This window comes from Vitis vinifera, chromosome 14, assembly GCF_030704535.1.
Source record: "Vitis vinifera cultivar Pinot Noir 40024 chromosome 14, ASM3070453v1".
Lineage (NCBI taxonomy): Eukaryota > Viridiplantae > Streptophyta > Magnoliopsida > Vitales > Vitaceae > Vitis > Vitis vinifera.
Window position 1 is genome coordinate 21,906,482 of NC_081818.1, and position 27,875 is coordinate 21,934,356.

The 27,875-nt window shown below is 35.6% G+C and overlaps 2 protein-coding genes across 5 annotated transcripts; one reads left to right on the forward strand and one right to left on the reverse strand.

Annotated features, from left to right (window-relative positions):
- On the reverse strand, positions 1–27,406 carry LOC100253163 (uncharacterized). Of its 4 annotated transcripts, none has more exons than XM_002283232.5 (8): positions 26,374–27,406; positions 17,749–18,048; positions 17,288–17,413; positions 16,746–16,826; positions 15,975–16,033; positions 15,690–15,766; positions 15,464–15,587; positions 1–490 (listed from the first exon to the last, which is right to left on the reverse strand). In XM_002283232.5, the coding sequence occupies exons 1-5, from the start codon at positions 27,236–27,238 to the stop codon at positions 16,005–16,007; spliced, it is 1,401 nt and encodes a 466-aa protein (XP_002283268.2). In that variant the 5' UTR covers positions 27,239–27,406; the 3' UTR covers positions 1–490; positions 15,464–15,587; positions 15,690–15,766; positions 15,975–16,004. The 4 variants fall into 4 exon arrangements, with proteins under 4 accessions (XP_002283268.2, XP_059598485.1, XP_010660496.1 ...); XM_059742502.1 differs by lacking the exon at positions 1–490 and adding an exon at positions 5,250–6,168; XM_010662194.3 differs by lacking the exon at positions 1–490 and adding an exon at positions 12,331–12,675.
- Positions 10,885–13,118, forward strand: LOC104881608 (uncharacterized). The gene is made up of 3 exons (XM_010662196.3): positions 10,885–12,271; positions 12,377–12,704; positions 12,793–13,118. Exons 1-3 carry the CDS (start codon positions 10,925–10,927, stop codon positions 12,951–12,953), a joined length of 1,836 nt encoding a protein of 611 aa, XP_010660498.1. The 5' UTR covers positions 10,885–10,924; the 3' UTR covers positions 12,954–13,118.
- Positions 27,407–27,875: the final 469 nt, after the last annotated feature.

Consider the following 27,875-nt stretch of genomic DNA (forward strand, 5'->3'; position numbering starts at 1 on the left):
GGTTCTAATGGCAGATGATAACATTATCATATGATTCAAACCACTAGAGACAATTCAGTTTCATGAGTGGAACAGCTTGAGCTACATGTTTCTATTGGAGTCTGGTGATGAACCCCAGGTAAATGTATTAGCCAGATTTAGTAAAATCATATATAGATTTAACATGGACAGCAAGGAATTAGATGGAGTTTCATCTCAACCAAACACTACTAGTCAACACATGCAGCTAAAGCTACACCATACCTTTGTGAACTTTGGTTGAATGCTGGTCCAGCCCTTAGGTTGAAAACCTGAGATTTAATGCAAGCTCTGCAAAGGACAAGCCAGATAAAAACTGACAACCAACCAATTCACATGTCTGCAGCTAGTCTGTCTAGCAGCATGTGGAAGCAGGTTGTGCAGAAGGGGTGGCTTTAAGTTGTTGACAGACTTAATCTTCTCTCTCCAGTATTAAGAACTCCATGACAGGCATTCTACTGATCCAGTGTTTCTGTGAGATTGAATTCAACCATGAGATTCAAACCAACCAAAATAACAGTAACATTAATCATTTGAAGGAGCCATTTTCAAGTCCCATGGACCTGAAACCATTCAACTTTATTTATCAGAGCATTTAAATAGAGTCCATTCTGTGTTTTCTCATGGGAATTAGATCTGATGCTCCAAGACATGATATCATTTTAATAAGTTTTTATGATTCACTTGAATTTCTTTTCTCTCACTCCATTATCAGGTGTGGATCAGTCCACCCAAATGCCATGGAAGATTTAAAACAAAAATAAGAAAAAGAAATGATGCCATTTTCATGGGATGTCTAAAGCTCTATTCGTGCACGTGCACACACAAAAAAAGAAAGAAGGTAGAAGGTAAAACTTGTAACATAAAATACAACCATACTTGCAATAACAGTTCAAAACGCATCCTCAAGAATTTGAATCAGCTTTTTTCCCCATCTTGCCCACAAATATTGATGCAAAGGAACATTACACAACGCAAACATGAACTTACAATGAGATTATTTAACACACACACACACACAAAGAAGAAAGACAGTAGAAAGTAAAACTTGTAACATCAAATACAACCATACTTGCAATAACAGTTCAAAACACATCCTCAAGAATTTGAATCAGCGTTTTTTCCCCATCTTGCCCATAAATATTGATGCAAAGGAACATTACACAATGCAAACATGACTTACAATAAGATAATTGAAAGATCAGAAGAAAGAGAAAGGAACATTCAATTCTATTCATGCTAGTTACCCTAATAAGATATTGTTGTCCAATATATACTTGTAAATTAGACCATGTTCACTCTTAATGTGATAAACCTGTGTATGGGAAATTAGAAGGTGAGTTGAAGCAAAAATTCTTTCCATGTATGACTCCCTGTTTCCATCATAAAGCCAGACAATGTCTTCCTGACCATGTTTGTCAAAAGCATATAATGCCAAGGATACTAATGTTTGTCAAAAGCAGCAATTAGCACTAGTGGGCAAAATACAAGAATATGAGAACAAAGCCTAGCCTAAGAAATTAAATTACCAACAACCATCTGCTTATCCAGAATGTAGATGCTAGGCAAAACCTTGATGTTAAGGATGGTGGTTTGAAGCAACCAAAAATGTGTTACATGCAAAATGGACTACAATTGATGTTGATCATTTTTGAAAACTTAGTGACTCTGTTCTGTCCAATGCCTCTAAAAAAATTTAAACAGATGCTCCATTTTATGATTACTCGTCAGCTTCAGCAACATTCTGGATCATATAACTGGTCTACATCTCTGAATGCCTTGGCCATCTCCACATTTGACATGGGTATAATTAGTCCTAATTGATCCATATTTCTTCCTAATCTCGGTTTCCTGAGTTGGAGAAAGTATCCCAACATTCGATATTAGATTGACTCCCAATTTTGTTTAATTTAGCTGACAACAAAGATGATTGCTAGGCAAATTTGCTAAGATAGGGGGATGGTCTGTGAGTGTTCTCACAATCCTAAATTCTGTGGTTCCTGGATTGACACTTAGGGTAGGAAGGTTCTTTAAAGGATCGATTCCAGGTTTAGGGTTAACTTACCTACTATCCAGAAAGGTCTCAGATGTTGCTTGGCTAGGATGGGGGCATGGGCCAATGTGATTATAGGAACCCTATATCCACCAGGAGAAGCCTTGATTTGGAGTTGTCATTTACGGAGTCCTTTGTGCAGCTTTTGAAACCAATATGTTAAATAGTGACTTCCTAGATAAGTTGGTTTGGATGGTTTCTTAAAAGGGGCCTTTCTCACTTAGATCCTAATGCAAGTTTTTGACTTTTGCAAGTTTTTGACTTTGGGTTTGGCTTCAACCTTCCTTGGAAAAAAGAATCAGGGCTCCAGGAGGCATTCTAATGTGGGTTTTTTTTGTGGGAGGTGGTATGGGAGCGATAATGATTGATCAACCTCAGGAAAAATCGTGCATGGTTAACTGGTCTTGTCACTGAAAACAAAATGAAGATTCAGCAGAGGAAAATATCATCCATTGCAAATGGGTATCCTATTCATGGTATTTGGTATTCTCCTTATTTGGGCATCTAGGATTCTCCCTGAATTGATTAAAAAGAGTTGCTTAATTGGTATAGTTGCTTCACGGGTAATAATAACAAGGTTGTTTTTGTAATTAGTTTGTGTTGTGTAATCTAGGAGTGTGCTAGCTCTTGTTTTTGTTCTTTGTTTGGTCTTAAAATTTCTAATATACTTCATGAGAACTCAGATTGCACCCTTCTATGCTATATATTGTGGAAAAAATTGAGATATATATATATATATATGTCTTTGGAAAGAACCTATCCAAAAAAAAAAAATCCGTCTTTGGAAAGAAAGACAAATCAAACCAAATGGTACAAAACCTGTACTTCTACAGTTTTTTATATATCAAAAAGAGGCACCAAAAGAAGAGGTTTTCTTTGAGCAACCCAAAAACATGTACACCTACTGCCAAAAGGCTAAAACAAGAGAAGGATCCACAAAAAAGGAAGGGCTACAACAACACCACCCCCAATAAGCCTAAACAATCAAAGAAAACTAATTAAAGTCGAATGACCATCATTTATAAACATCTTAATCTTCGACCAAAGAAAGCAAACAAAAATGTTTTAGCCCTTGGAGCAAAAGCATGTCACCATCAAAAGCAATTCTATTCCTTGCCTTCTAAACCGTCCAAAAGATGCATAAGGGCTCTACCCTCCAAGTCTTCTTACGCTTTTTGCTTACAACAAACCATGCCAACCGAGTAGAGTCTCTCTAACCAAGGAAGGAAGCACCCAAGACACCCCAAAAAAGAGCAAAGAGCAACTCCCGTAAAACCCTGGCCTTTACATAGTGAATTAGGATCTGGTCTATGGATTCTTCATCCATTTGGCAAAGATAACATCTATTTGCTAAAGATCACCCTCTTTTCTAAACTTAATCCAAGGTTAAAGCTTTAACTCACGTCACCTCCCAAGCAAAGAAGCTCACTTTAGGTTGTACCCACAAGTTCCAAATGATTCTCATTGGAAAAGAAATTGAACTACCCAACTCCAAGGCGGTGTAGATAGATTTAATTGTAAACTTGCCACTCTTAGTCTCTGTCTAATGCACCCTATCCTCCTCATCCCTACACACTCTCACCCTATGTGAAGACAACAGAAATCTCTCTATGAAATCCACCTCCCAATCATTAAAGGGTCTAGAGAAGCAAGGGCTCCACACCCCCCCCCCCTCTTTAACTAAAGAATTCCAAACATCCTTCACCTCACAAATTTGCATTTTTGTATAAACATCGAGATTACAACAGGGACATGTATACATACAGCTCTATTGAATTATTCTAGGAAACTATCAAATCAGTCTAATTCTAGGAGAATTTAAAGCCTATATGTTAGCCTACATGTTTACAATAATAATACAATTAGCAAAAAGCTATTAGAATGCATATTTTAAATACTCCCCCTCAAGCTGCTCAAAAATATTTTCCATTACTAGCTTGCCTAGAACAGACTGCAATGTAGAACTTGACAATCCTTTTGTGAGAAATTTGCAAGCTGAACCTTTGAAGCAACAAAGGGAATACAAATCTCTCCACTCTCCAAATTTTGCTTGAAGAAATGACAATCTATTTTCATGTGTTTAGTTTCATCATGATGGGCAGGATTATGAACAATGCTTACGACTAACTTCTAGTCACAATATACATCATAGGATCTTCCAATTTCATTTCCAAGTAAGAGAGCATCATCCTTATCCAAAGTTGCTCACCGATACCTTGAGTAATTGATCTGAATTTGGCTACTGAACTTGACTCTGCCACCATTGATTGTTTCTTATTTCTCTGTGACAAGATTGCCTCCAATAAAATGTGCAGACCCTCTAGTGGATCTCTAATTAGTGACAGAATTGACCCAATCTGCATTAATATAGGCTTTTACATCCATCTTCTCATTTTTTTTTTAATAAAATTCCTTTCCAAGATGCTGACTTTAAGTACCTAAGAATTTATTAGATAGCTTCTATATGTCTATCATGTGTTGCATGAATAAAGTGACTGATCACACTAACTGCATAAGCTATATCAGGACAAGTATGAGAAGGATAAATTAGTCTTCCAACAAGTCTCTGGCATCTTTCTCAATCAGTTTCAGGTTCTTCATAACAGTCTTTAAATTTGTGATTTCGCTCAATGGGGTTGTCCATTGGTTTACACCCTAGCATCCCCATTTCCTTGAATAGATTTGAGAGTATATTTGCATTAGGACAAAAAATACCCATTCTTGGATATGCCAACTCTATTAAGGAAATATTTAAGCCTTCCCAAATCCTAAATCTCAAATTCAAGCCAAATATGACCTTAAATTTTCAATTTCATTATGGTTATTTCCTCTCACAATTATATTGTATACATAGACAATTACAACTACTACTTTATTTAGAGACCTCCTTTTAGTAAAAAATGATCAACTTGACTATGTTTGTATTTGAACCTCTCCATGGCCTTTGTAAATTTGTTGAACCAAAACTCTAAGTGATTATTGAAGGCCATATAATGACTTTTTCAGTTTGCACACTTTCCCTTTGAACCTATTCGTTAAACCAGATAGAATTTCTATGCAAACCTCATCATCTAGATCTTTGTGCAAAAAAAAAAAAACACTTTTTACATCAAATTGCTACAAGGTCCAATTTAAATTAATAGCAAGAGAAATTAAAATTCTAATGCTATTCATTTTAGAAATTAAAATTCTAATCCCATGTCTTTTCAATTCAGATTACAATGAGCTTCTTTGATGCTTTTAAGAGCTTCTATGGTGAACAATTGATGGACAAAAGAATTAAAACTAGGAGAGAATTTATAATTTGATGCAAAATTGGATATGGGGTATTGAGTACATGTTCTTTTACAAGTCATCATTGGAAGCATCTGAGTAAACTGAAGTAGAATTCACATGACCTAGTTTTTGCTCCAATGGTCGAGCACTCATCAGGTCCATGATAGGCCTTTTTCCCTTTGAATGGACCTTGATTAGAGATGGCTTATCTTGGTCTTTAGATGGAAAGTCCACCTTTGGAACAATAAACTCAAGTTCAATTTCCAAAATGGAAGATGAAACGAGAGATTCTTACATGGGTGATGACTTAAATGCAATGAGAGACTAGGAAGAAAAATCAAAATCTGGATATGGTAGAGACTTTATTAATAAAGGCAAAGCATATCTCCCCACTGAAGATGAGTGTGAGAAATATGACTGATTTTCAATGAAATTGATCTCTATGGTGAAATAAAGGTTTTTATAGGAGGATGATAGCATTTGTACCCTTTTTGTGTAGGTGAGTAACAAAGGAAAACACACTTAAGAGCTCAAGGATTGAGTTTTGTTTGGTGTTGGCCATGAATATAAATAAAAAAGACAAACCCGAACACTTTAGGAGGAAGATTCTCAAAGTTTTTAAATAAAGGGAAAAAGTGACTCAAACCTGTCAGGGTAGTCTGGTTGGTCAAGACGAACACTGGGAAGTGTGGTCCCAGTAAGTGGCACATGGTCTTGGGTTAGAATCCTATCATTGATGATACCTTTAATTTACCTAGTGCTAGTTGCTGCGGGGCAGTCAACACCCTGAGGTTTGGGTTCCCATGGAGAGTCCTAAGAGCCTGGCCATGGAAGGTTCCTTGGTTATAAAATAAAAAATAAAAAAGAAAACAAAAAAAGTGACTCAAATATCTCAAGGGAGTTTGAAAACCAAGAACTCTTGAGGGCAACCTATTTATTAAATGAGCAGCTGTCAAATAACTTCCTCCCAATATGTTTTTGACACTCATTTGGAAAAGTAGAGCTCTAGTAACCTCAAGTAAATGTCTATTTTTCCTTTCAACAATCCCATTTTGTTGGAGAGTATCAGCACATGCATACTATTGAATGATTTCTTTTTGACAATAAGAAATCAACTCATTATTCAAATATACTGTTCCATTATCTGAGCAAAGAATGTGGACTTTTATCCCAAACTGATTGCAAATCATCTTATGTAAAATGGAGAAAATTTGATTAACCTCAGATTTGAGTTTGAGAAACTAAACCCATGTCAACCTAGTAAAATCAATCAATGACAAAAACCATCTTGCACCAGAAAAGTTAGGAATTCTAGATTTTCCCCACACATCAGTATGAATGAGAATAAAAGGCACCAAAGATCTTACATTTATGATCAGACTATTTCACAAACTTTACAATGAAAGGAATATTTATTAAAATCAGAAGAGGGAAACATTTTTTGCATGGTAAAGAGTGACGGATGACCTAGTCTTTGGTGCCAAAGCAAGATATTTGATTCTTTCAACAAACAAGGCATTCTTGAGATATTGCCATTTCCACCAATAGCCAACCACTTTCCTTAGCATGCCTAATCATCTTCCCCATTGCTTGGTCTTGTATGACACAATGAGGGAAAGAAAATGGGCAATTTAGGTCTTTTGTAAGCTTCGAAACCAGATTACATGTCAATTTAGGAACACATAAGGCAGGTCTTAAGGATATGGTTCTGGTCAAGGGAATCAATCCTTGACCAGTAACAAAACACTCTTCTTCAACCATCTTCTGCAATTGAACAACATCTTTCAATGAGGGGAAAGGTTCTTTTCATCGAACTTAAACACAGGCAAATACCTCTTTCAATGAGAGGAAAAAGAAAGTTCTTTTCATAGAATCTAAACCCTTAATCTAGTTCAGGATTTAAACGAGCCAGGAAGGCAAAAATCCTGTCTTCTTCAACCATCTTCTGCAATTGAACAACATCAACAGCGGATTCCGTTATGAATTGTTGAGAGTAGTAGTCCAATTCTAGCCATAGAATATGTATCCTACAGAAGATTCAATGGATTGGGTTCCAAAATGAGAGGCCTAGAATCATCTCCCAAGAAAATCAAGGTACTTAAAAAGCCCATTCACTAGTGTTGCCTTATAAATAAGGATTCAAGCCTTCATCTATCAAGAACATTCTAAAATATGCTTTTGCTCAACTTAATTTTCAGACCAAAGATAAGCCATGGCCATGGACGAAAATTTCGGTAAATATCAGCAATATATCTTTGATACATATATCATGTATTGGGAGGCATGGAAATGATATCGGGTGGTGATGTATCGAGGAGGTGATATTTCGGAAAAAAAAATCACCAAAAATCACCGATACATCGATATATGGCGATAAATCGCCGATTTTTCCCTTTAATCGGTGTTGGCTGCATTTTTTTGCTGATAAATTGCCAATTTTTTCAGAAAAAATCACCCAAAATTCCTCACTGCCAGCCTGCACACTTCATGCTATTGTGGGCCCCAGGTCACGTCATCTAGCCCAGCTACATCAGTCTCGTAATCTAGCCTAGCTGCCCAACACGCATGCATCACACAATGCACTGCTATTGGAAAAATTAAATTTTAAAAAGTTCTGGTTGAAAGGATTTGAACCCAAGACTTCACGTTTGAGGGAGGGAAGGCCATGCCACCTAATCAACTTATATTTTAGTTATTTTATTGTCATATCCTTATATAAAAATAAATTTCTTAATACTTACACACACACACATATATACATACTATATATTATAGGTTTATAAATTAATACATTTTTTTTTTGTGTATATAGATATCATAGAATCAAATTATTATAAATAAATTAATTTTAATTATCATGTCTTTTTTATAATAACTAAATACAAAATAAATATCAATTAATAAATAAAATTATCAACATTTTAATAAAAAAATACTTATACATGTATTATCATTTCTTTTATGTCATTGAATATATCCAAATTATATATATATAATATGTTTTTAAGTTATAAACATTATTATTGAATATTATAAATTATATTATGTTATAAACAAAACAACTTTAAATGTTTATTATATTTCTAATTTCACTTCTAAGAGCATTTTTTTTATATTTTCATGAGTTTTGATTAATTTTGGCTCATCGATATTTTGTGTCAAAATATTCATCGATATTTCTCCGATATATCGAATATATCCGTAAAATCGAAGTACCAATATATCAGTAATTATTGACATTTTCATCCTTGGCCATGGTAATGAAGCTCCATCTTGAGGTTTCTAAGAGTGGAGCTTCACCAATATCCAAACTTTAGTTGTGATGTTAAATATGCTGAAACTGTTCACAACCAAGTCAAAAATGCATGGCAAAAGGAAATTCGTTGTGAAATATCGTATGCAGCATGGACACTATTAAAGAGAAGCCACATGATACTCCTCCAGGCACTGCAAAAGAAAGAAATAGGATAGTTTTTGATAATGAGGCTTTGTCGATCCAAAGATTGAAAATCTCCTTCGTTTGTAATCTTTTCTCTTGGTCTAAGACTTGTTTAGATGGAGAACCCCGCTCCTTAATTAACTTTGTTGATTGGTTGGGTTCTAATTGAGGGTTGGTGAGTGTATGCTTCCTTGTGTTTTTTGTTGTGGGGCTTCTCGTGTATACTCCCTATATGCTTCGGGTTGCCTTCTTGCTCCCTTCTTTTAATAAAATTTTTTGTGTTTATCTATCAAAAAAAAAAAAATACTCCTCCAGCCACTGTTGACATTTTGCATACTTCCTAGATAGTAGAATTATATGATAAATTTTCCTACTTTATACAACTTAACATCATGACAACTACATTGCTTGAACACATAAAAAGAAATGCCAATTTTTCTTTAAAACCAATATGTGTAGTAGTGCTGATAATATACATGATACAAATGCACTAATTTTTATATTTGTCTTCGTTCATCTTCCAAGTTACACAGTTGTTAGTATACATGTTCAGATGAATTACCAAACAAACATGAATTTTTAATTATTTATTTATTTACTTATTTTTTACATTTTTACAATACAATTACATTAAAAGGTACATATTTAGACCAGTGTTTTTAAAGGCGTTGGTGGGGCGCGCCTCTTGAGGCGAGGCGCAGCGAAAACGCGTTGAGGCGTTAAAAATAAAGCGAAACACCTGAAAGGCGTACGCTTTTCTGGTGAGGCGTGATTGAGGCGCGCTTTGAGCACGCCTTTCACGCTTTTCCGGTGAGGCGTACGCGTCGTCGGATCTGATGTGGCAATGAAAGATTAAAAAAAAAACCCTAAGAATACCTAAAACCCCAGTCCCGACTGAAAACAAACCCAAAACAAACCCTACCTCTTCCAGTCAAGCGGCGACGGAGTGCTCACCCTCGGCGGCGACCAATCGCAGCGATCTTCTCCGGCGGCAATCCCTCTCATCTCCAGGTATGTTGCGAACTTCCTCTTCCATGGTTTCTCCCTCTTCGTTCCTCTCTCTGCAGTCCACACGGCAATCCCTCTTCGTTCCATGCGATCTTCATCCAAATTTTTTTTTTTATTTTATCAAATCACACGGGCGTGTCGGCTGTACATCTATTTAAGTTTTAAACCATTTTTTCTCTCTCTCACAGCATTTAAATTCTCTCACTCACAGCCCACACTTCCAGCCACGATTTTCTCTCTCTCCCAGTAGGTTTTTCATCTTTTTTTTTTTTTTTTTTAATTATCAAATCAGATGTGCCTTTTGTTAATAAAATTTTTTTTTGAAGTTTTTTATATGTTTGCTTATAGTATCAATAAACAAATATAATTAAAATTATATAAAAGATAATTATTTGTGAATTTTGAATTTTTTTTTTCTGATTTAATTTTAATTCTCACCTCAATTTTCTTTATTTCATTATTAAATTCCAATTAAAATTTATGTGTATAATTTTTAAACTCCTTTAAAAAAAATTGGTTTTTTTTTTAATTTAAACCAATTAAATTTTGTATTTCATTTTTAAATTTCTTTCAATTGTGCTTTGTTATTATTTTTTAGTCAATTATATTGTTATATGGAAATTTGAATATTATTATTGGTGATTTTTTTTAGAATGAGTTCCTCCGATTCGAAAAATTCAAGAAAGGATTTTGTGTGGAAGTATGTGATTGAAGTTTCTGGAGAGCAATATATAAGATGTAAATTTTGCAATCAAAGATGTACGGGAGGGGTGAATAGACTAAAACATCACTTAGCCGGAACTCATCATGGTATGAAACCATGCAGCAAAGTTAGTGAAGATGCTAGATTGGAATGTAAAGAGGCATTGGCTAATTTTAAGGATCAAAAAACGAAGAGAAATGAATTGCTCCAAGAAATTGGTATGGGTCCAACTTCAATGCATGAAAGTGCCTTGTCTAAAACAATAGGGACATTAGGGAGTGGGAGTGGGAGTGTAAGTGGGAGTGGGGAACTTATTCCTAGGGGACCCATGGATAAATTTACCACTTCACAACCTAGACAAAGTACGTTGAATTCAAAGTAGAAGCAAGAAGAAAGGAAGGAAGTGTGTAGAAAAATTGGTAGGTTTATGTATTCAAAAGGTCTCCCATTCAACACTGTGAATGATCCTTATTGGTTTCCTATGATAGATGCTGTTGCAAACTTTGGGCCCGGGTTTAAGCCTCCATCTATGCACGAATTGAGGACATGGATTCTTAAAGAAGAGGTGAATGACCTAAGTATCATTATGGAAGATCACAAAAAAGCTTGGAAACAATATGGATGTTCAATTATGTCAGATGGTTGGACAGATGGAAAAAGTAGGTGTCTTATCAATTTTTTGGTGAATAGTCCTGCTGGCACTTGGTTTATGAAATCAATTGATGCTTCTGATACAATAAAAAATGGGGAATTGATGTTCAAATATCTTGATGAGGTGGTTGAAGAAATTGGAGAGGAGAATGTTGTGCAAGTCATCACTGATAATGCCTCTAATTATGTGAATGCTGGAATGAGGCTTATGGAAAAAAGGAGTAGATTGTGGTGGACTCCTTGTGCTGCTCATTGCATTGATTTGATGTTGGAGGATATTGGAAAGCTAAATGTTCATGCTACTACACTTTCTCGAGCTAGGCAAGTTGTGAAGTTTATATATGGGCATACTTGGGTTCTTAGCTTGATGAGAACATTTACAAAAAATCATGAACTTATTCGTCCAGCAATTACACGGTTTGCTACTGCATTTCTTACTCTCCAAAGTATTTATAAGCAAAAGCAAGCTCTTATAGCAATGTTCTCCTCAGAAAAATGGTGTTCAAGCACATGGGCTAAAAAGGTAGAAGGTGTGAAAACTCGAAGTACAGTGTTGTTTGATCCAAATTTTTGGCCTCATGTTGCTTTTTGCATAAAGACCACTGTTCCATTAGTTAATGTCTTGAGAGAGGTTGATTCAGAGGAAAGACCAGCCATGGGTTATATTTATGAGTTGATGGATTCAGCTAAGGAGAAGATTGCATTTAATTGTGGGGGCATGGAGAGAAAATATGGCCCAATTTGGAGAAAAATTGATGCAAGATGGACTCCGCAACTTCATCGACCTTTACATGCAGCAGGCTATTATCTTAATCCTCAATTGAGGTATGGAGATAAGTTCTCTAATGTTGATGAGGTGAGGAAGGGATTATTTGAATGCATGGATAGGATGTTGGATTATCAAGAACGTTTAAAAGCTGACATTCAGTTGGACTCATATGACCAAGCAATGGGTGAATTTGGGAGTCGTATTGCAATTGATTCTCGAACATTAAGAAGTCCTATAAGTTGGTGGATGCGTTTTGGGGGTTCAACACCGGAGTTGCAAAAGTTTGCTATTCGAGTCCTTAGCCTTACTTGTAGTGCTTCGGGATGTGAAAGAAATTGGAGCACATTTGAATCGGTAATACTTCTATTTTTGTAAATTTTTATACATATATTTCTATTTCAATGTTAGAGAACTTTATTTCATTTTAACACATAAAATTGTTTCTTTTATTATTTGTAGATCCATACAAAAAAAAGAAATAGACTTGAACATCAAATGTTGAATGCTCTAGTGTATGTAAGGTACAACACTAGATTGAGAGAGCGAAGTCTACAAAGGAAACAAAATGTTGATCCAATCTTGGTAGAGGAGATTGATTCTGATGATGAATGGATTGCGGAGAAAGAAGATCCCCTCCTCCCCCTTGATCTTTGTTGGCTTCAAGATAATGAATTATTCAATGTTGATGCCATTAGAGTTGTGTCATCCAACTCCCAAGAAACGCAAACATCATCGGATCATATGGTTTCTTCACATTCCTACAAAAGGAAACATAATGAAGTACCAAGTAAGTACCCAAAAATTGAAATAATAAATTTGATTAAATTTAATAAAAAAACTTTTAATATTTACACATAATTAATACTTTATGTTAGGTACAAGTGGAGGCAAAGGCAAAGAGAAGGAATTGAATTTGACACCAATTGATGAAGATGAAGATTTAGATGAAATGGGGATACATGATAGTGGACATTTTCCTACTATTGATACATTGGATGAGGATGATGATGACCTTGGAGAGGAGGATTTAAGTTGAAACAATTTACTCTAGTTGTTATTTCATGACTTAGTTATGGATTTTTTGTAAAAGTTTAGAACTATTATTATGGTTGACTCTATTTTCTATTTCATGACTTAGTTTTGGCTTTTTGTTAAAGTTTGAAACTATTAGTATAGTTGAATCTATAATCTATTTTATGAATTTGTTATGGTTTTTTGTGAAAGTAGGGAACTAGTATGTTTTTTTTTATGATTCTAATGAATTGTTTTCATGTTTTTATTTATGCTATTTTATTTTATATATTTTAAAATATTAATTAATTATATAAAGTAAGGCTCAAAAAGCTTACGCCTCAACGCCTCGAGGCTTACGCCTCGCCTCACGAACACAAAAACGCCTCGTCTTACGCTTTCGCCTTTAAAAACTTTGATTTAGACATTGTCTAAAATTTCCCTTTCCCGCTTTTCCAAGATCTGCTCCGTAGGCATATCAATGTCTTCTTATGTCCATGTCTTGTGTCCACTTAACATAGCTAAGCCTCTAAAGACATTAATCCAACAATCTGGAGAACCATTGATTAGACTGGTGTATAACTAATGATCCAATTCCTCCACTGCAGAAGAAAACTTCAACCAAATACCTCACATTGTAGCACAAAATTAACAAATTCCAATCCAGTAAATCATAGGTCTTTCCCCCTCGAAGTTTAACTTAATGACCGCACCTAGTTGATTAAATCTCAACCTATTCTCAACAGGTTCACTGGTTATCAAAACTCCATGCAAAGTCAGTCTCTTTAACTTGCACAGAGGTCAACAAGGAAATAATTGCTGGAAGAAAATCCTATAGATGAAATTTGGCTACAACCTTATAGAAGCTTACATGCCTAGAACTCTAGGACCTAAAGCTCCTTTATTGAGAACAAAGGTAATGTTAATATATTAGTTGATCATCCGTTGGAACTAAACTCTTCAGAGACCTTCAGGAGGGCCCCCTTATCAATGTCTCCATAATCCTCATAGATCCAAAGTAAGAGTATCTGGCACTGAATCCAACCCCCATTGAAACCCAAAACTGTTACTTCTTCAAGATGAAAAGCCCTCTCCAACCAATCAGCGTTTTGCCTAGAAATAAGACATTAACCCAGCTCTTCCAGATAGAGTCTATCTCCAGCATTGGAAAAAAAGAGCCAAGCTCAAGCACCCAAACAAATCCAACCAGAAGGATTGAACATGTAATTTTCTTCACATCTTTTAGCTATATCTCAATGTTTTAAAAACTGGACCGCCGGCCGGTCACCGGACCGGTCCGGTCCGTTCATTTGGACCGGATGGGGATCGAACCGGGGTCGGACCGGTAGAACCGGCGGTCCAACCGGTGAACCGGACGAACCGGCCGGTTCAATTGATTTTTTTTTTTTTAAAACAACATCAAAACGACGTCGTTTTGATGCTTCTGGCATCAAAATGACGCCGTTTTGGAGTCCTATTTAAGCAAAGGAGATCTCCAGGCTGCGCCGCCGCAAGGGATCCCGCTCCAGCTCCAGCTCCAGCTCCAACCCTTCCTCCTTCGCCCATCGTCGACATCCCATCCGCGACACCAAGGGATCCCGCCGACGGCCTTTGGAATCGTGGGATGACAGAAAGTGGTGTCTGCCTTTTCCTGCCTCAAACCGTGGCGACTGTGGCTGGCGCCAGCCACGGACTGTAACAGTCCCAACATCACTACTAACTATATAGCCTTTTCCATCTTCAATTTCGTAAGTGAATCAAGGGAACGTACCATTCCGAAACCTAGACGTATTGGCTGAGGATGTATTCTGATGTGATTTTTTTTCATCATTTTATTTGGTCGGAGAAAGATGGAAGTTTCTTCAACAATGTCGGCTAAAGGCTTTCCAACTGTTTCAACCATGAAATGGCCATTTGGGACTCCATAATTACAAATCTTTTTCTCCTTCGAGGCACATGCACGCCACAAGAAATGAAATCATTCAATTATTTTGGGATTCGACTGATGAAATTTGTAAAATAATACGTACGTGGGTCTTACTTGCCCTTGAAAGCACTTTTCCAATTCCATCAAAATCAAATACCCGTGTAATAATATAATATATAACATCTTATATTATGTTATACATATCAAATAATTGATGATTTCTATAGATAAAAAAATTTGTGACAAAACTCAACAAACTGTCAAAATTTACATAGAATTTATTAATTTTTTAATTTTTTATAATATATAAAATAATAAAATATATATTTATGACGTCACCGGTTCGATAGCGGTTCGACCGCCGGTCCGACAGGTGAACCATGAACTGGTAACTTTTCCGGTTCAATAACCGGTCCGGTTCTGAAAACATTGCTATATCTACATGTGTTATATATATATATATATATATATGAATGCATGGTAACTGAAAACATGAAGTATACAAATTGAGTATCTAGTACCATGGAATATTAATATCTCACTAGAGGTCCAAAATAATGCTTCTACACCTATATAAATGGAACAAAAAAGGTTCATAATCATCATACCTTCAAGAGCTCAGCATCTCCAGGTCATAAGCATAACTAGAGATATGGCATAACTGCAACTCATGACTTAGTGACAGAATGACAAACAGAACCATAGCCATCAGAGAGAACACATGACAACCAACTGAAATTCAGAATAAAAGGAGTTAGATCCCACATAAATTCCAGATTTAGCCGTTGGATGCATAAAATGTGACAAATATGTAAAATGGTTAAAGGAGATTACCGATTAAACAGTACACTGATCCAGGAACTTGCTCAAGCTGTCATAAATCATCTAATCTGGCCTGGAACATAGATGACCTACAAAATAAACAAATTAGCTTAAAGATGAAGATGTGCAGACAGGACCGAAAAATATACAAGTGTTTTGAATGAAACCACATTACGACAACAGGGTTCTTTTGAGAGGGAAACCAATTCATAATTGCTTGTACAACTTTAAAATTCAGACACAACAAGAAGAGTACGCATATGTTACAGCGCCAAAAATACAAGATAAATTCCTCACCGCTACAAAAGAGTTACCATGCAAGCAACTTCAGGAAATTGCATATGCAAATAAACTTCCTGTAAAATGGGATAAACGTTGAAAAATTTAGAATTTAAGAAGCAGATGTGACAGAGAAATAGCATATATATATATATATATGCAATGCGTAAATTAAAACAGGAAAACAAAAAGAAATAATACTATTTGTTAAATTGCACATTGAAATAACAGAAACATCAATCTTATTGATCTTATAAGTAAAATACATGACAGTTTTTATTTATTTTCATTATACAAATTGTGTGTCATGAGGGAAATCAAATTCCCTTTTTGTGTGTGATAGACAAGCCCATAATTAGACCCTGTTTGGATGGACTTTCAGGAAACTAAAAGCTCTTTTCTAAGCCCAAAAAAAGCTTCTATTTTTAGATGATATTAATAAAAGTGCTTTTGGATTTTAAAATAGTTGAAGACATAAGTTAGAATGATTTTGTTTCTGGTGAAAGCTTTAGGTTATACTATAAGTTATTTTATGTTTAATGAATCCCTCATGATGGATGAAACTTTTACACTAAAAAGTTCGTCTTTTTGAAATCCCTGTCTTCAACTTCAACTTTAGCTTCTAGCTAAAGCCAAAAACAAAAACATTATCCCAAATGAGGTCTTACATTCAGTGACAGATTAAATTGGACAATAATCAGCAGTTTTTATTAGCATCCCAAACAAAAAACTTCCACATTATGCCTTTGTTCCATAAAATAATTTTAGCTGGAGAAAACCACAATTTACCTTGCCCAAGAATCAAAAGAGCATTTGCTGCTAGAGGAATAATATCTTGAATCCTTTCACTAGCAAATATCGCTTGAGTAACTGCCGATGAAACAAATGCATAAGAATGACCTCAGCAAAAGGTAAGGGGAGGAGGAAGAAATAAATTGGGATCCCAACTAGAAGCTAAAAGAAAGAATTTTATATAGCAGGAATTACTGTATTAAACTGAATCTTTGTAGTTGAAACAAGTTTTCCAGATGATAAAATTTCTTTCTTGAATGTATAATTGATGCACAAATAATTTGACACAAAGCCATCACATGAAGTTTAAAATTTGATTTTAATGTGCTGATTAGCCAAATGTCCATAAGACAGGTGCAACATATTTGGGTGACATATTCAAAGAATGTAGTCACATTTGACATAAAGCCATCATATGAAGCTAAAAATTTGAGTTTAATAAAAGAATGCTGGTTAGCCAAATGTCCATTAAACAGGTGCAGCATATTTTGGTGATATATTTGAAGGATGTAATCAGTTAACTAAGGGATTGTGAGAACCTGAGATCTGTTTTAGCTTTTCCTCACTGTCATTTTCATCATCTTCATTAGCAGAAGTGTCTGTGTCGGATACTGTCATCATGTGCACAGAGTAGAATCCATCTGATATCCAAACAGTTCGCCCTCCTGAAAAGATAGGGCCAAAGCATCCTTCAGTTGCAAAAGGCAGTGACATGATGAGTGATGACCTTTTAGTTTTTACATGAAGCTGAAGACGAGAGGCAAAACAACATAATAAAATAAATGAGAAATAATAGTAAGGGCATCCGTTTAATTCAATTTATCTGATAATTTGATATTTCAAACACAAAATGCAGGTTGTCCAGTTCCATAAATTCCTTCTTACACCTCACTATTTTGGCCACAGTTTCAAGCTTAACCACCATACTGTTGGTCATGAAAGCATTCTCACTTGAGAAGTATTGGGTTAAACAAAGAACAAAAAACTAAGAAGAGCATACTTGTGGAAGTATCAGGAAGAACAGCCAGCTTTTGTACTTTCATGGTGTTAGTGAACTGCCTCATGTGACAGGTAATTTCTGATCCAAGGTGATAGATGGAAAGGCATAAGAGGTGTACATCTCCATCTGAGTCCAAGATCAGAAATTTTTTTGCAGACAAAGCCTGGATGGAAACTGCCTTTACTGGAATCAATGGTGGCATCATAGATTTCAAGTGTCCAACCTCTTTCCCCTTAAATGCTACAAAGCATGCACTCCCTTCACTAGAATCCTGTCTGAATCTCACAGACCTCCGCTTTACTGCAAGTGACAATGCACAATTAAGTATAACTTATACTATAAGCAAATTCTAGAGGTATAGGCAATTAGATTACAAGAATAGGACAGAATTTTAATTTCCACCAAAAATGAGGAGTGGAAAAAAAATTGCTTCAGCCACCAGTCAATCAGCTAGAGTTTTACCTGGATAAGAACATACAATAGAAAGCCCCCAATCAGAGGCTTATTTCTACTAACTAGTAGTTTACCATCTAGAGGCATCCATATGATTTTAACCATAGGACAGCACCCTGCTTAATATGAGTAGCACCTCTTTCCTGGTAAAGCAGACATCCTTAAGAAGAATTAATCAGCACCAGTGGTAAATAAACTATAATTTGCTAGTGTAGGAGTATACAAAAGGGAAAGTAATGTTGAGGATCATTAGATAACTCTAAGTTGGAGGAAATCATAAGCTGGGGCAGATAAGCTATAAGATATGGAAATACTAATCCATAAACATATTGCATATGCAGAAATCAGTGACTATGTCAAGCTAAGTTAAAGAAATAAACTGACACGGACAAACTATAGGATATGTAAATCCTAATCCATAAACATATTATATATGCTGAACCAGTGACCAGAGCAACATGCGTTTAACAGCAAGAAGGCAACAAGTTCAGTCAATTTATATTCAAGGTCTCGGCAATAGTGCATGTGCTGGTAAATTAGGCATAGGTTCTTAGTCAATGGATTGGTAGGAACCCTCCTTCCAAACTTGAATGGAAACACAACTTTAGTGGCTCTTATCTTAAGTGGGTTCATCCCACTCCTGCTTCTATTATGACACAGATTAAGGACGACCATGTTGTGGTTTCTTCTGATCGCTTGTGATTGAGACAAGTGGCAGCCACCTTTAAAAGTTTATCAGAGGCATAAAGGAGTGGGCTCCAATGCCCAAGCTTTAATTTGGCACGCTCTGGATGATAATGGGCTTAGTTGAGATCTTATACAAGTCAATATGGGTTCAGCCTAGAAGGTACTTTCAGAAATTAAGTTATGGGATTAGTCAATGGTTATAAGTTACCATTTTCAGTCATTATTGTTGTCATTTTCCAACAGTCTTTAATGTGGTCAGTAATCAGTCCAAGTTTGTCATTTTCAAGTTGCATTTACTGTGTCTAGTTCCAAGGAGTTATAAGTCCCTAGAAAAGTCTTATATAGTAGTTAATTAGTCTTTTGGAAGGAATCAATGAATGAATGAATTTTCAGCAGCCAGTTTTTCCTTTGTGAGATGCAAAGAGTACTTGGGTGTGAAGCGAAAGGTTTCTAGGAGTGATTCCTAAGGTCCTTTCAATTATACTCTCCTTGCATTTTATTTTCTGTACTGCATCAGCTTGACACAGCTTCCATTCTGATAGTTGAGTGCATAGCTCTTAGGGATCACATTCTTCTGGGCTATTCAGCAATGCCTTAAGCATCCAAAATTTGTAGGTGACTACAAAGTCATTGATGCTTTTAATAATTAGTCTAAAATCCTAGGGAGCATTTTCACCATCAGTCTGGGTGTTATATTGGCATCAGGCTAGAAGTATATCTTTGGCTCTATATAATTATAGTCATATAATAAATAAACTGATATAATGACCAATATATTGATGCAACCAAAAATATAATTTCTAAAGACTTGTAACTAATTTTTATATCTGCATGAAGATTTATGCCAAGAAGAAGGTGCTCCTATCCCTTTAGTAGAAAGTAGGTCCGATATTTTTGGACAAGTTTTTTACATGCTCACAAGTTCAAGACAGCAAGAAGGTGTTGCTATCTTTTAGTCAACTATCAATGTTAATTCCCTTAATTAATATTGATGGGGATGAATCTCCAAGATCTCCTCAATAAATGAATGAAAAGAAAGAAAAAAAATCCTAAATTACTCTATCAAGGGTATTTAGCTAATTCTGCAGTTTTTTAGGCTCTCTGAAATCATAATTAGTTATTAGTTTGTATTTGAGTTTTATTTAGAATTTGGTAAGTTTTTTTTATTGAGAATTTCCCCTTAAAAGAAGTTTCTATATTTTTAAACTTTCTATTTTCTTAAGAAATTTCTTTTTCTGAAGTTTCTATTTGAATCCATTTTAAAATCTAGACATCTTCCTTATTATAAACTTTTATTATAAGAAGTTTCAATAAAATTAAATTTCTAATTCTAAAAAGAAAGTTTCTTTTTTCTTTTAATTTCAGTATATGAGAAGATTTAGAAGTTTTAAGAAAGAAATAAGAGTCCTAATAAGCTATTATATGAGTTAGATTTCTTTTTTCATGGCTTTATTTAGTTTTTAAGGTTTTATAAAAACTATAAATAAGGCTAATTGATGTAAAATGAGATTAATGATTAATATTGAATAAGATCATGTTTTTGCATGTCTTGCAATTTTTGGCGCACCAAATTCTGTTTAGGTGCTGTTATTAGGTTTTTTCTTTTTTTGCCTATCAAAAGTAAATAAATAAATAGTGAGACTCCAATGCTTTTCTCTTAGGTGAAACGCCTAGAAGACGTTACTAAGGTTTCTTATCTTTCTTCATTTTTCCTCTTATCTTTTAATGTACCTTTTTCACACTACTATAATTTTATTCTCATTCTTCTCCTTAAAGCCTCACTAAGCCCTAACCTTAGCCCTTGGTGAGCTTTATATCTTTCTTTTTTGATCTTTTATTCTCATTTCTCTTACTTGAACTTTTCTCCACTACCAAGTACCATCATTTTTATTCTTCACTCTTCTTAAATTCTAAAAAATTGAAGCCCTAACATACATATTTGATTAAATAACCAGGGTTGTCCTACATCAAGTACCTCATTAGTTCAATATGATACATAAAAGAATCAATAATGCCATAAATTTCAATTTGAAACAACCTCCAATTAAGGTTTGGCACATAGATATGTGACATAGAAAATCTTAAAAATGGAAATAATACAATTTTTTTTTATAGGTAAATAGGAGAATATATTATAGAGGCTTGCAAAAACATGCAACAAAGTATACACAAAATATGCGGATAAGGCCAAAAGGCAAGTAAGGGAAGGAAAAAGAAAACTAAACACCCACCACCCTAACAACAACTGACCCCCTAAAGTGTTGAAAGGACCCTAGCAGGAGAACCGAAAACTAGAGAGGACCCCCCAACACATAGAATACAATGAGCACATGACAATGCATTTAACTATATATTAAGTCGATATCCAATTTTCTTTCTCCTTTTGCCCATCTTGATACTCTTTTTCTTGGTGTCCACCCTCATCCTATTCTACCTTGGTGTCCCAAAATCTTTTCTCTAAACCACTCCATGTTGTCCTCAATATCTCCCAATAATTTGAACTCAATTGATTCATTGATCAATCTTCTAAGAGCAAGATACCAAAAAAATTAGATCCAAATCTCACAAGCACTTTTCTAGCTTTTTGACACAGGAGATGGAGCAAAATGGATTAAGTGGAGAATGTATTGTCAAAAACTTCAACAATTATGTCAACAACATAATCAAAGTTCAACCAAATGTCAAAATGATTGGCAAAACCAATGAAGTAAAGAATGTGAATCGTGTTGGGTGTACCTATCCATAAGATAGAGATGATGTCCATGTGGCAATAAAGGATGATGCCCAAATGGCGGTTAGTTGAACCAAATGGTCATTACTAGAATGATTATAATGATATAGGATTTTGAATGGTTGTGCAAAGGACATGGATGCTAAATGATGGAGGCATACCAATGATGGTAGTTACCTATCAAATAAAAAATAAATAAATAAATAAATACCAATGATAGTAGTTAGTAAAGGTAGATGAGTTATTTAATTTGGACATGTTGATAATGGAAGTTTGTGAGTAATCCTGAGAATATTACAAGGACGAGATGGAGATAGAGAAGGAATATGCAAAAAAAGGAATGGCCAAGTACTTGTTTGTCGCCTCATTCCTAACAAGTTGGAGAATAAGAAGCAGGTATCTTTTAATGGGTGAGCAAAGATTGAACTGGAAGACTTTTGGGATTTTTTTTATTTTTTATAGGCAATACAAAAAATATATTAAAAAGGCTTAAGAGACGACGTCCTAAGTCTAAAGTACACACGATGTATACAATACGAGCCTAAAAGGCTATCCAAGGAAAGAGAGAACAAAAAACAAGATCTCACTCCTTACTTGGAGCTCAACCAATCTAGTCGTTTATGTGCACTCTAACCAATTCTAAAAAATAGACATAAAATGATATTTGATTGCTTGGTCCTATTGCTTGATGTCATTAAATGACCTCTTATTTCTTGCCTTCTATAAGGGTCCAAAAAAAGCACAAGGAAGCATCCTCCAAGCATTCTTTCACTTCTTCCCCACAAATGAGTAATGCCAACCCAAGAAGATTCCTCTTGTTGTAGAGCATGTCACCAAGATCACACCAGATAGAGAATAGATTTGCTACCACAACATTCTTGACTTGGAACAATAAAGAAATAAATGACAAGTCAATTCTTCATCATCTTTGCACATGTAACATCAATTCGGAAAAATCCATCTTCTCCTTTTAAGTGGATCTAGCGTCAAGATCCTTCCTCATGCCACTTCCCATGCAAAGAAGCCTACCTTCATTGGTATCCAAGGATTCCAAACTATGTTTGTTGAAAAAGGCTCTCTTTCTCTCTTGGCTAAGGAAGCATAGAGGGATCTTGCAAAGAACTTACCACACTTGGTTTTCTTCCAACTCAACATATCTTCCTCATTGCTTCAAATTGAAAACGTATGCAATTTCCATAAAAGGGTCTCCACTTCCTCAAGTTCCCAATCATTGAACTATCTTGAGAAGCAACGACTCCCATCTCACCATTTTTGTTTCCAAAATTTTACCCTTTTACCATTCCCAACTATGAAGCAAGCATTGCTTTTAATAGCCTCCCACTTGTTTCTAATTACCTTCCACACCCCCACCCCATAGCCATCCCACACACTCCTTGAACACCATGCCCTTACCTCTTCTCCAAACTTCCTTATTATGACCTGTTTCCATAGGGACTGTCTCTTAGTTACAAATCTTTAACTCCATTTTCCAAGGAAGGCCTTGTTTAAAGTGGATAGATTATGAATACCCAAGCCCCCATCCCTTTCACCCTAGCTAGCAAACCAATTAACCAAGTAAGGCCTTTTCTTAAATGCTCGACCACTCCATGGGAAGTCTCTTTGGATTTGCTCTAGCCTTAAGCATAACATGTTTTGAATAACAAACAAAGACATGAAATACATTGGAAGACTTGATAACATGCCTTTAATCAAAGCAAGTCTCCCTCCTTTATATGGATATTGCCTCTTCAACGCTACAAGTTTTCTTCAAAATCTCTCCTCCGCCATATCCTACTCCCTTAATGATTTAAGAAAAGTTGTCAAAGGGAGGCAAGCAAGTAGTGGTTAGCTTCCTAACCTTACAACTTGACATGAAAGTTAGTCCCTGCACATTAGTCACTCCCTTAATTGGTATTACCTTAGTTTTTTCAAAGCGTTGAAACAAACCTAACAAGGTCCCATCAACTAGAACAAAGAAATTTGTCATGCATTTGGGGTCTAAGTGGCAACTCCAAGTTTTTTCAAAAATCAATTTTTTCACAACAAATAAAAGCGAGTCTCACCATTGAGTGGAAACACATGTGAAAATGTGGATCCACAATATGCATGATTTTATCCATCAAATCTAATTTTAACCAAAACTCATTTTACCAAAATTGCGATTAAGAAATCCTAATTGATGCGATTGCACGCCTTCTTGACATCTATTTTGCAAATAACCTTGAACCAATGACCTTAATAGCAATAAAACCATATCCAAAGTTTGGTTGCCCTCCACAAAAACATGCTGAAAAATTGAAACCACTTTTCCCACCACTTTTTTTTAGTCTATTTGCCAAAGTTATTGATAAAAGCTTATAAAATGCCCCAATTAACTTGAAGGGCCTAAAATCATTTAATTCTTTTGCTTCGCCTTTTTTTAGGATCATAACCAAGACAATAAAATTTAAACTTTTCTTAGAGGTGCCTTGATTAAAAAACCCCCTCAAAAACCCATCACCTTGATCTTTACAGAGTCCTAACATGACTACCAAAATGCAATAGTAAGGCCATCTGGCCTAGGCGCTTTATCCCCACACATATTGGAGAGGGCAGCAAAAATCTTCTCTTAAAAAGGCACCTCCAAGCCCTAGAATCATCTATCCCCTAGGCTTCAAAGCTCGTTTTGCTCATATGATCTTTGATCTTCCTGATTCAAAGGAGGGTTTAAAAGGCCCTCCACACCTCTTTCTTTATCTTGGTCTCCTCGGACAACCATTCTCCATCTACTTTAACTTTGATCAAGGAGTTTCTTGTACCATGTGCATTGGCCATCTTAGGTTGAGTAAATTTTCAATATTTTTTATCTTAATACGACATGAACCCGACATAACAATTGCCACCCCTTGTATCTAGGTGCCCAATTTTGCATATCTACCGATTTTAGGATATAGAAAGTAGGCTAAAAAGGATCTCAATAACAAGTATGAGCACTCAAACAAGACATAATAAAAGGGAAAAAATAAAAATAAAAATAAAAATTAAATTAAAAATCAATTAACAGTAAAGATATATTTGATAAGAAATCCTCAACTTTTTTCTTTTATCCCTATCTTTTCTTTCTTATCCCTAAGGCTGTATTGGTTCTTGGAAATTTTGAGACAAAATAGGAGCGAAAAAAATAAAAGGAAAAGCAAAAGAAAGATGTGGAAAAAAAAAATTAAAGTCAATAAATTATTTTTATATGTTAAAACTCATGTCACTTATTTTAACTCTTCTATATAAATATTAAATAATTTGAAAATTGATAAGTTTCTACCAATTTTAATGCTATTTAATTTTCTTACATATTTTATATAATAATGCAAAAGATGAGAAAAACATTTTCCTTAGTGTGTCTTTTCTTTCTTTAGCACTTTCCCCAAACTAAACAAACATAAATATTTGCTAAGGAATTTGAAAATAAAAAATAAATCAATCAAAATCAAAGAAATATATCACAAGAAAAGTAGAAATATCCAATAAGGATCACATACTCACACCTATGTTATGTCGTGTTGACAAGAGTACATTAGATGAACTTGATAGGAACCTAATAGTGATCCAAAGAAGAAATTTTTAAATAGAAACCATTAGATTCTTTCTCATGACTCTTCCCATCATTCTTTCACAAATGGAGAATGGAATCCCTTTTGTAGGGATTTTAAAGGGCAACACTTATCATTCATGAGACTGTCCCCTGGCATTGACACATGTTCCATTAATGCTAGTGAGCACCCCATTTCGGTTAAACCAACCAACGTAGTCTTGACTCAAGTACAATTTATTCCTACCTTGAAGAATGTTCATTCCTAACCAACAAAACAAGACCCTCAAAACATTCTTAAGTACTTAGAAGGGGGAATGTCAAATCTACCACCAAGATTAACTAAGTATTGGAGTGCCTTGCTATCAACTTGGTATTGTACTTTACTTAGAAGGGGGAATGTCAAATCTACTATCAAGATGAACTAAGTTAATATCAAAGTGCCTTGCTATCAACTTGGTATTGTACTTTTAAGAGTAATTCATGGAAGTAAAGTTGATATTTGTGAATTTGGAGATTGACTGAGAAATACATCTCACTTTACTAGTTCAACAAAAGGAGGTAGTTGAGGCAAAGGGTTTCTCTTTCTTCAACCTCATAAGAGCTGCAACACAAAGTTAGCCTCTTAATATTAGTAAAATTATCAGATCTTTCTTCAAAAACAACATTATGTGGGATTATTATTGTATTGGCACTTAAAAAGTTGAAGCTTCTACTCAAGAGGTGGGCATATGGGCTAGGGCATCACCCTCAGTTAGCAATTGGCCCATGTGTCATGCTAGCACACTCTTTTTCTCAATTATCTATGGGTTTGATCTAATTTGCTTATAGTTTTTGGTCGTCTCTGTAATAGATTTTGTTGACAGGTTGGGCCCTTATTGAGGGATTGGTGTTTTTTGTCGCCCCTCTTTTATTTTGAAGGTGTCCTTCTCCTTGTATACTTCCTGACTACTTTTTGGCGCTTTGTTTGCATATCATTTTCATAATATTCGCTTGCTTTACCCATCAAAAATTAATTGGGTATAGATGAATTATAGAGCCATGCATATCGCAGGCTTCAATATTGAAACATATTCAATTCATCCAGCAGAAAACTACTGGTCTACCACAAATACACAAACAACATCTTGTATTACGATGGAGGAAACTAAGGTTAAAACTATTAAAAAATGGAAAATGGCGTACTCACCAGAAACACGATGCAAATCAGTCCTTCCTTCCAGGTCCCCATTACAAGCTATCTCCATATTTGCTTCTACACCAGCACTTTTGCTGCCACATCCATTAGGGAAATTCAAGTTCTTACTCTCTCGCTGCTCTTTCCTAATCCACCCTTTCACCAGTGGCCTGAGTTGAAAAACCCTAACCCCATTTTCCTCCCCTAAAATCAAGAACTCACCCGAAACGCTAATCGAGAACACCGGCACACCACAATCTATCACAGCACACTTCCTCAACTTCAAAACCACTCCATCATCTCTATCGTCCCCCGCCATTTTCACGGAGAATACCCAAATCTTAGAATTCGACACGGAGTACATTGCGAAAATGTTAATCGAACCACCAAGCTTAACCGAAACCCCATGATTAGCATTGAATAAAACGCCCAATTTGGGGTCAAACTGAAGATCCCTCTGAGTGCAAAGAACTTCAGCTTTGGTGAACAATTGGGTCTTCTGGAGGACGTAGAAGCGCAGGATAACTGCGGCGCCGGCGCGGTGAGGAGCAGCAACGACAAAGAGGACGCGAGGGTTGTGGGCACCGGAGTTAGGTCTAGGGTTTTGAAGGAGGAGGAAAGTGGCGAAGGAGGAGGGTGGAGGAACTAGGGTTAGGGTTGGGGCTTGGGATTGAGGAGAAGGGGGAGAGAACGGAGAAAGAGAAGGGTAGAGAGAAAAAGAGGAGTCGGAGTGCATGAGAGCCAGAGAATTGGAGTGTGGTTCAAAGAGGAGAGATGTAATGGGCGGTAAAGAAGAGAAGGAAGGGCGGGGGAGACTGAGCTTGCAAGCCTGAACCTCAAACATCAGAGCAGCTACCGCCGGCAGCACCGGCACCATCTATTGTGAGGGGTAGCATTGGGATATCGGTTGTTTTAAGTTGGTGTTTTGAAAGTCCACTGGGTTGGTGTTTGGGGTGGGCCACTGGTAGAATCGGTGAAACATGGTTGTTTAAGGCACCTGCAGATCACGTGACTGCCGGAGTGGCATAACTTTTCCCCGGGGTGGGCCACAACTGGGCTAAAGCGACATGAAACAGCAGTAGGAGATGACCCAGCTAAACCATTCCAAACTCATTGAATCGGTTTGGTTAGGTTTTCACGGATTTTTTATTAAAATATTATTTACCTTGGTTTATTCCCCTTCTCATTACATCCTCTTATTCTTCATTCTCCATAGAAAAAGAAAAAAAAAAAAACCAATTTACCTTGGTTTGTTGCAATTTGCCTCCATCTTACATACCCTTTTCACCACTTAATTTATAGAAAAAATGTTTCTAATATTTTTCTCAATTTACTTTTATTTCTTTTAAGAAAAAGTACTTCAAATTCAAATTTCATATAAGTTTGTTTTAAACCAATTCACCTTTGTTTACTGTAATCTACCTTGATCATACTAAAATTTTTCACCTTTGTCGACTATTGACAAATAAGTCTTCCTTAATTTATAGAAAATATGTTTCTATTTTTTTCTCAAT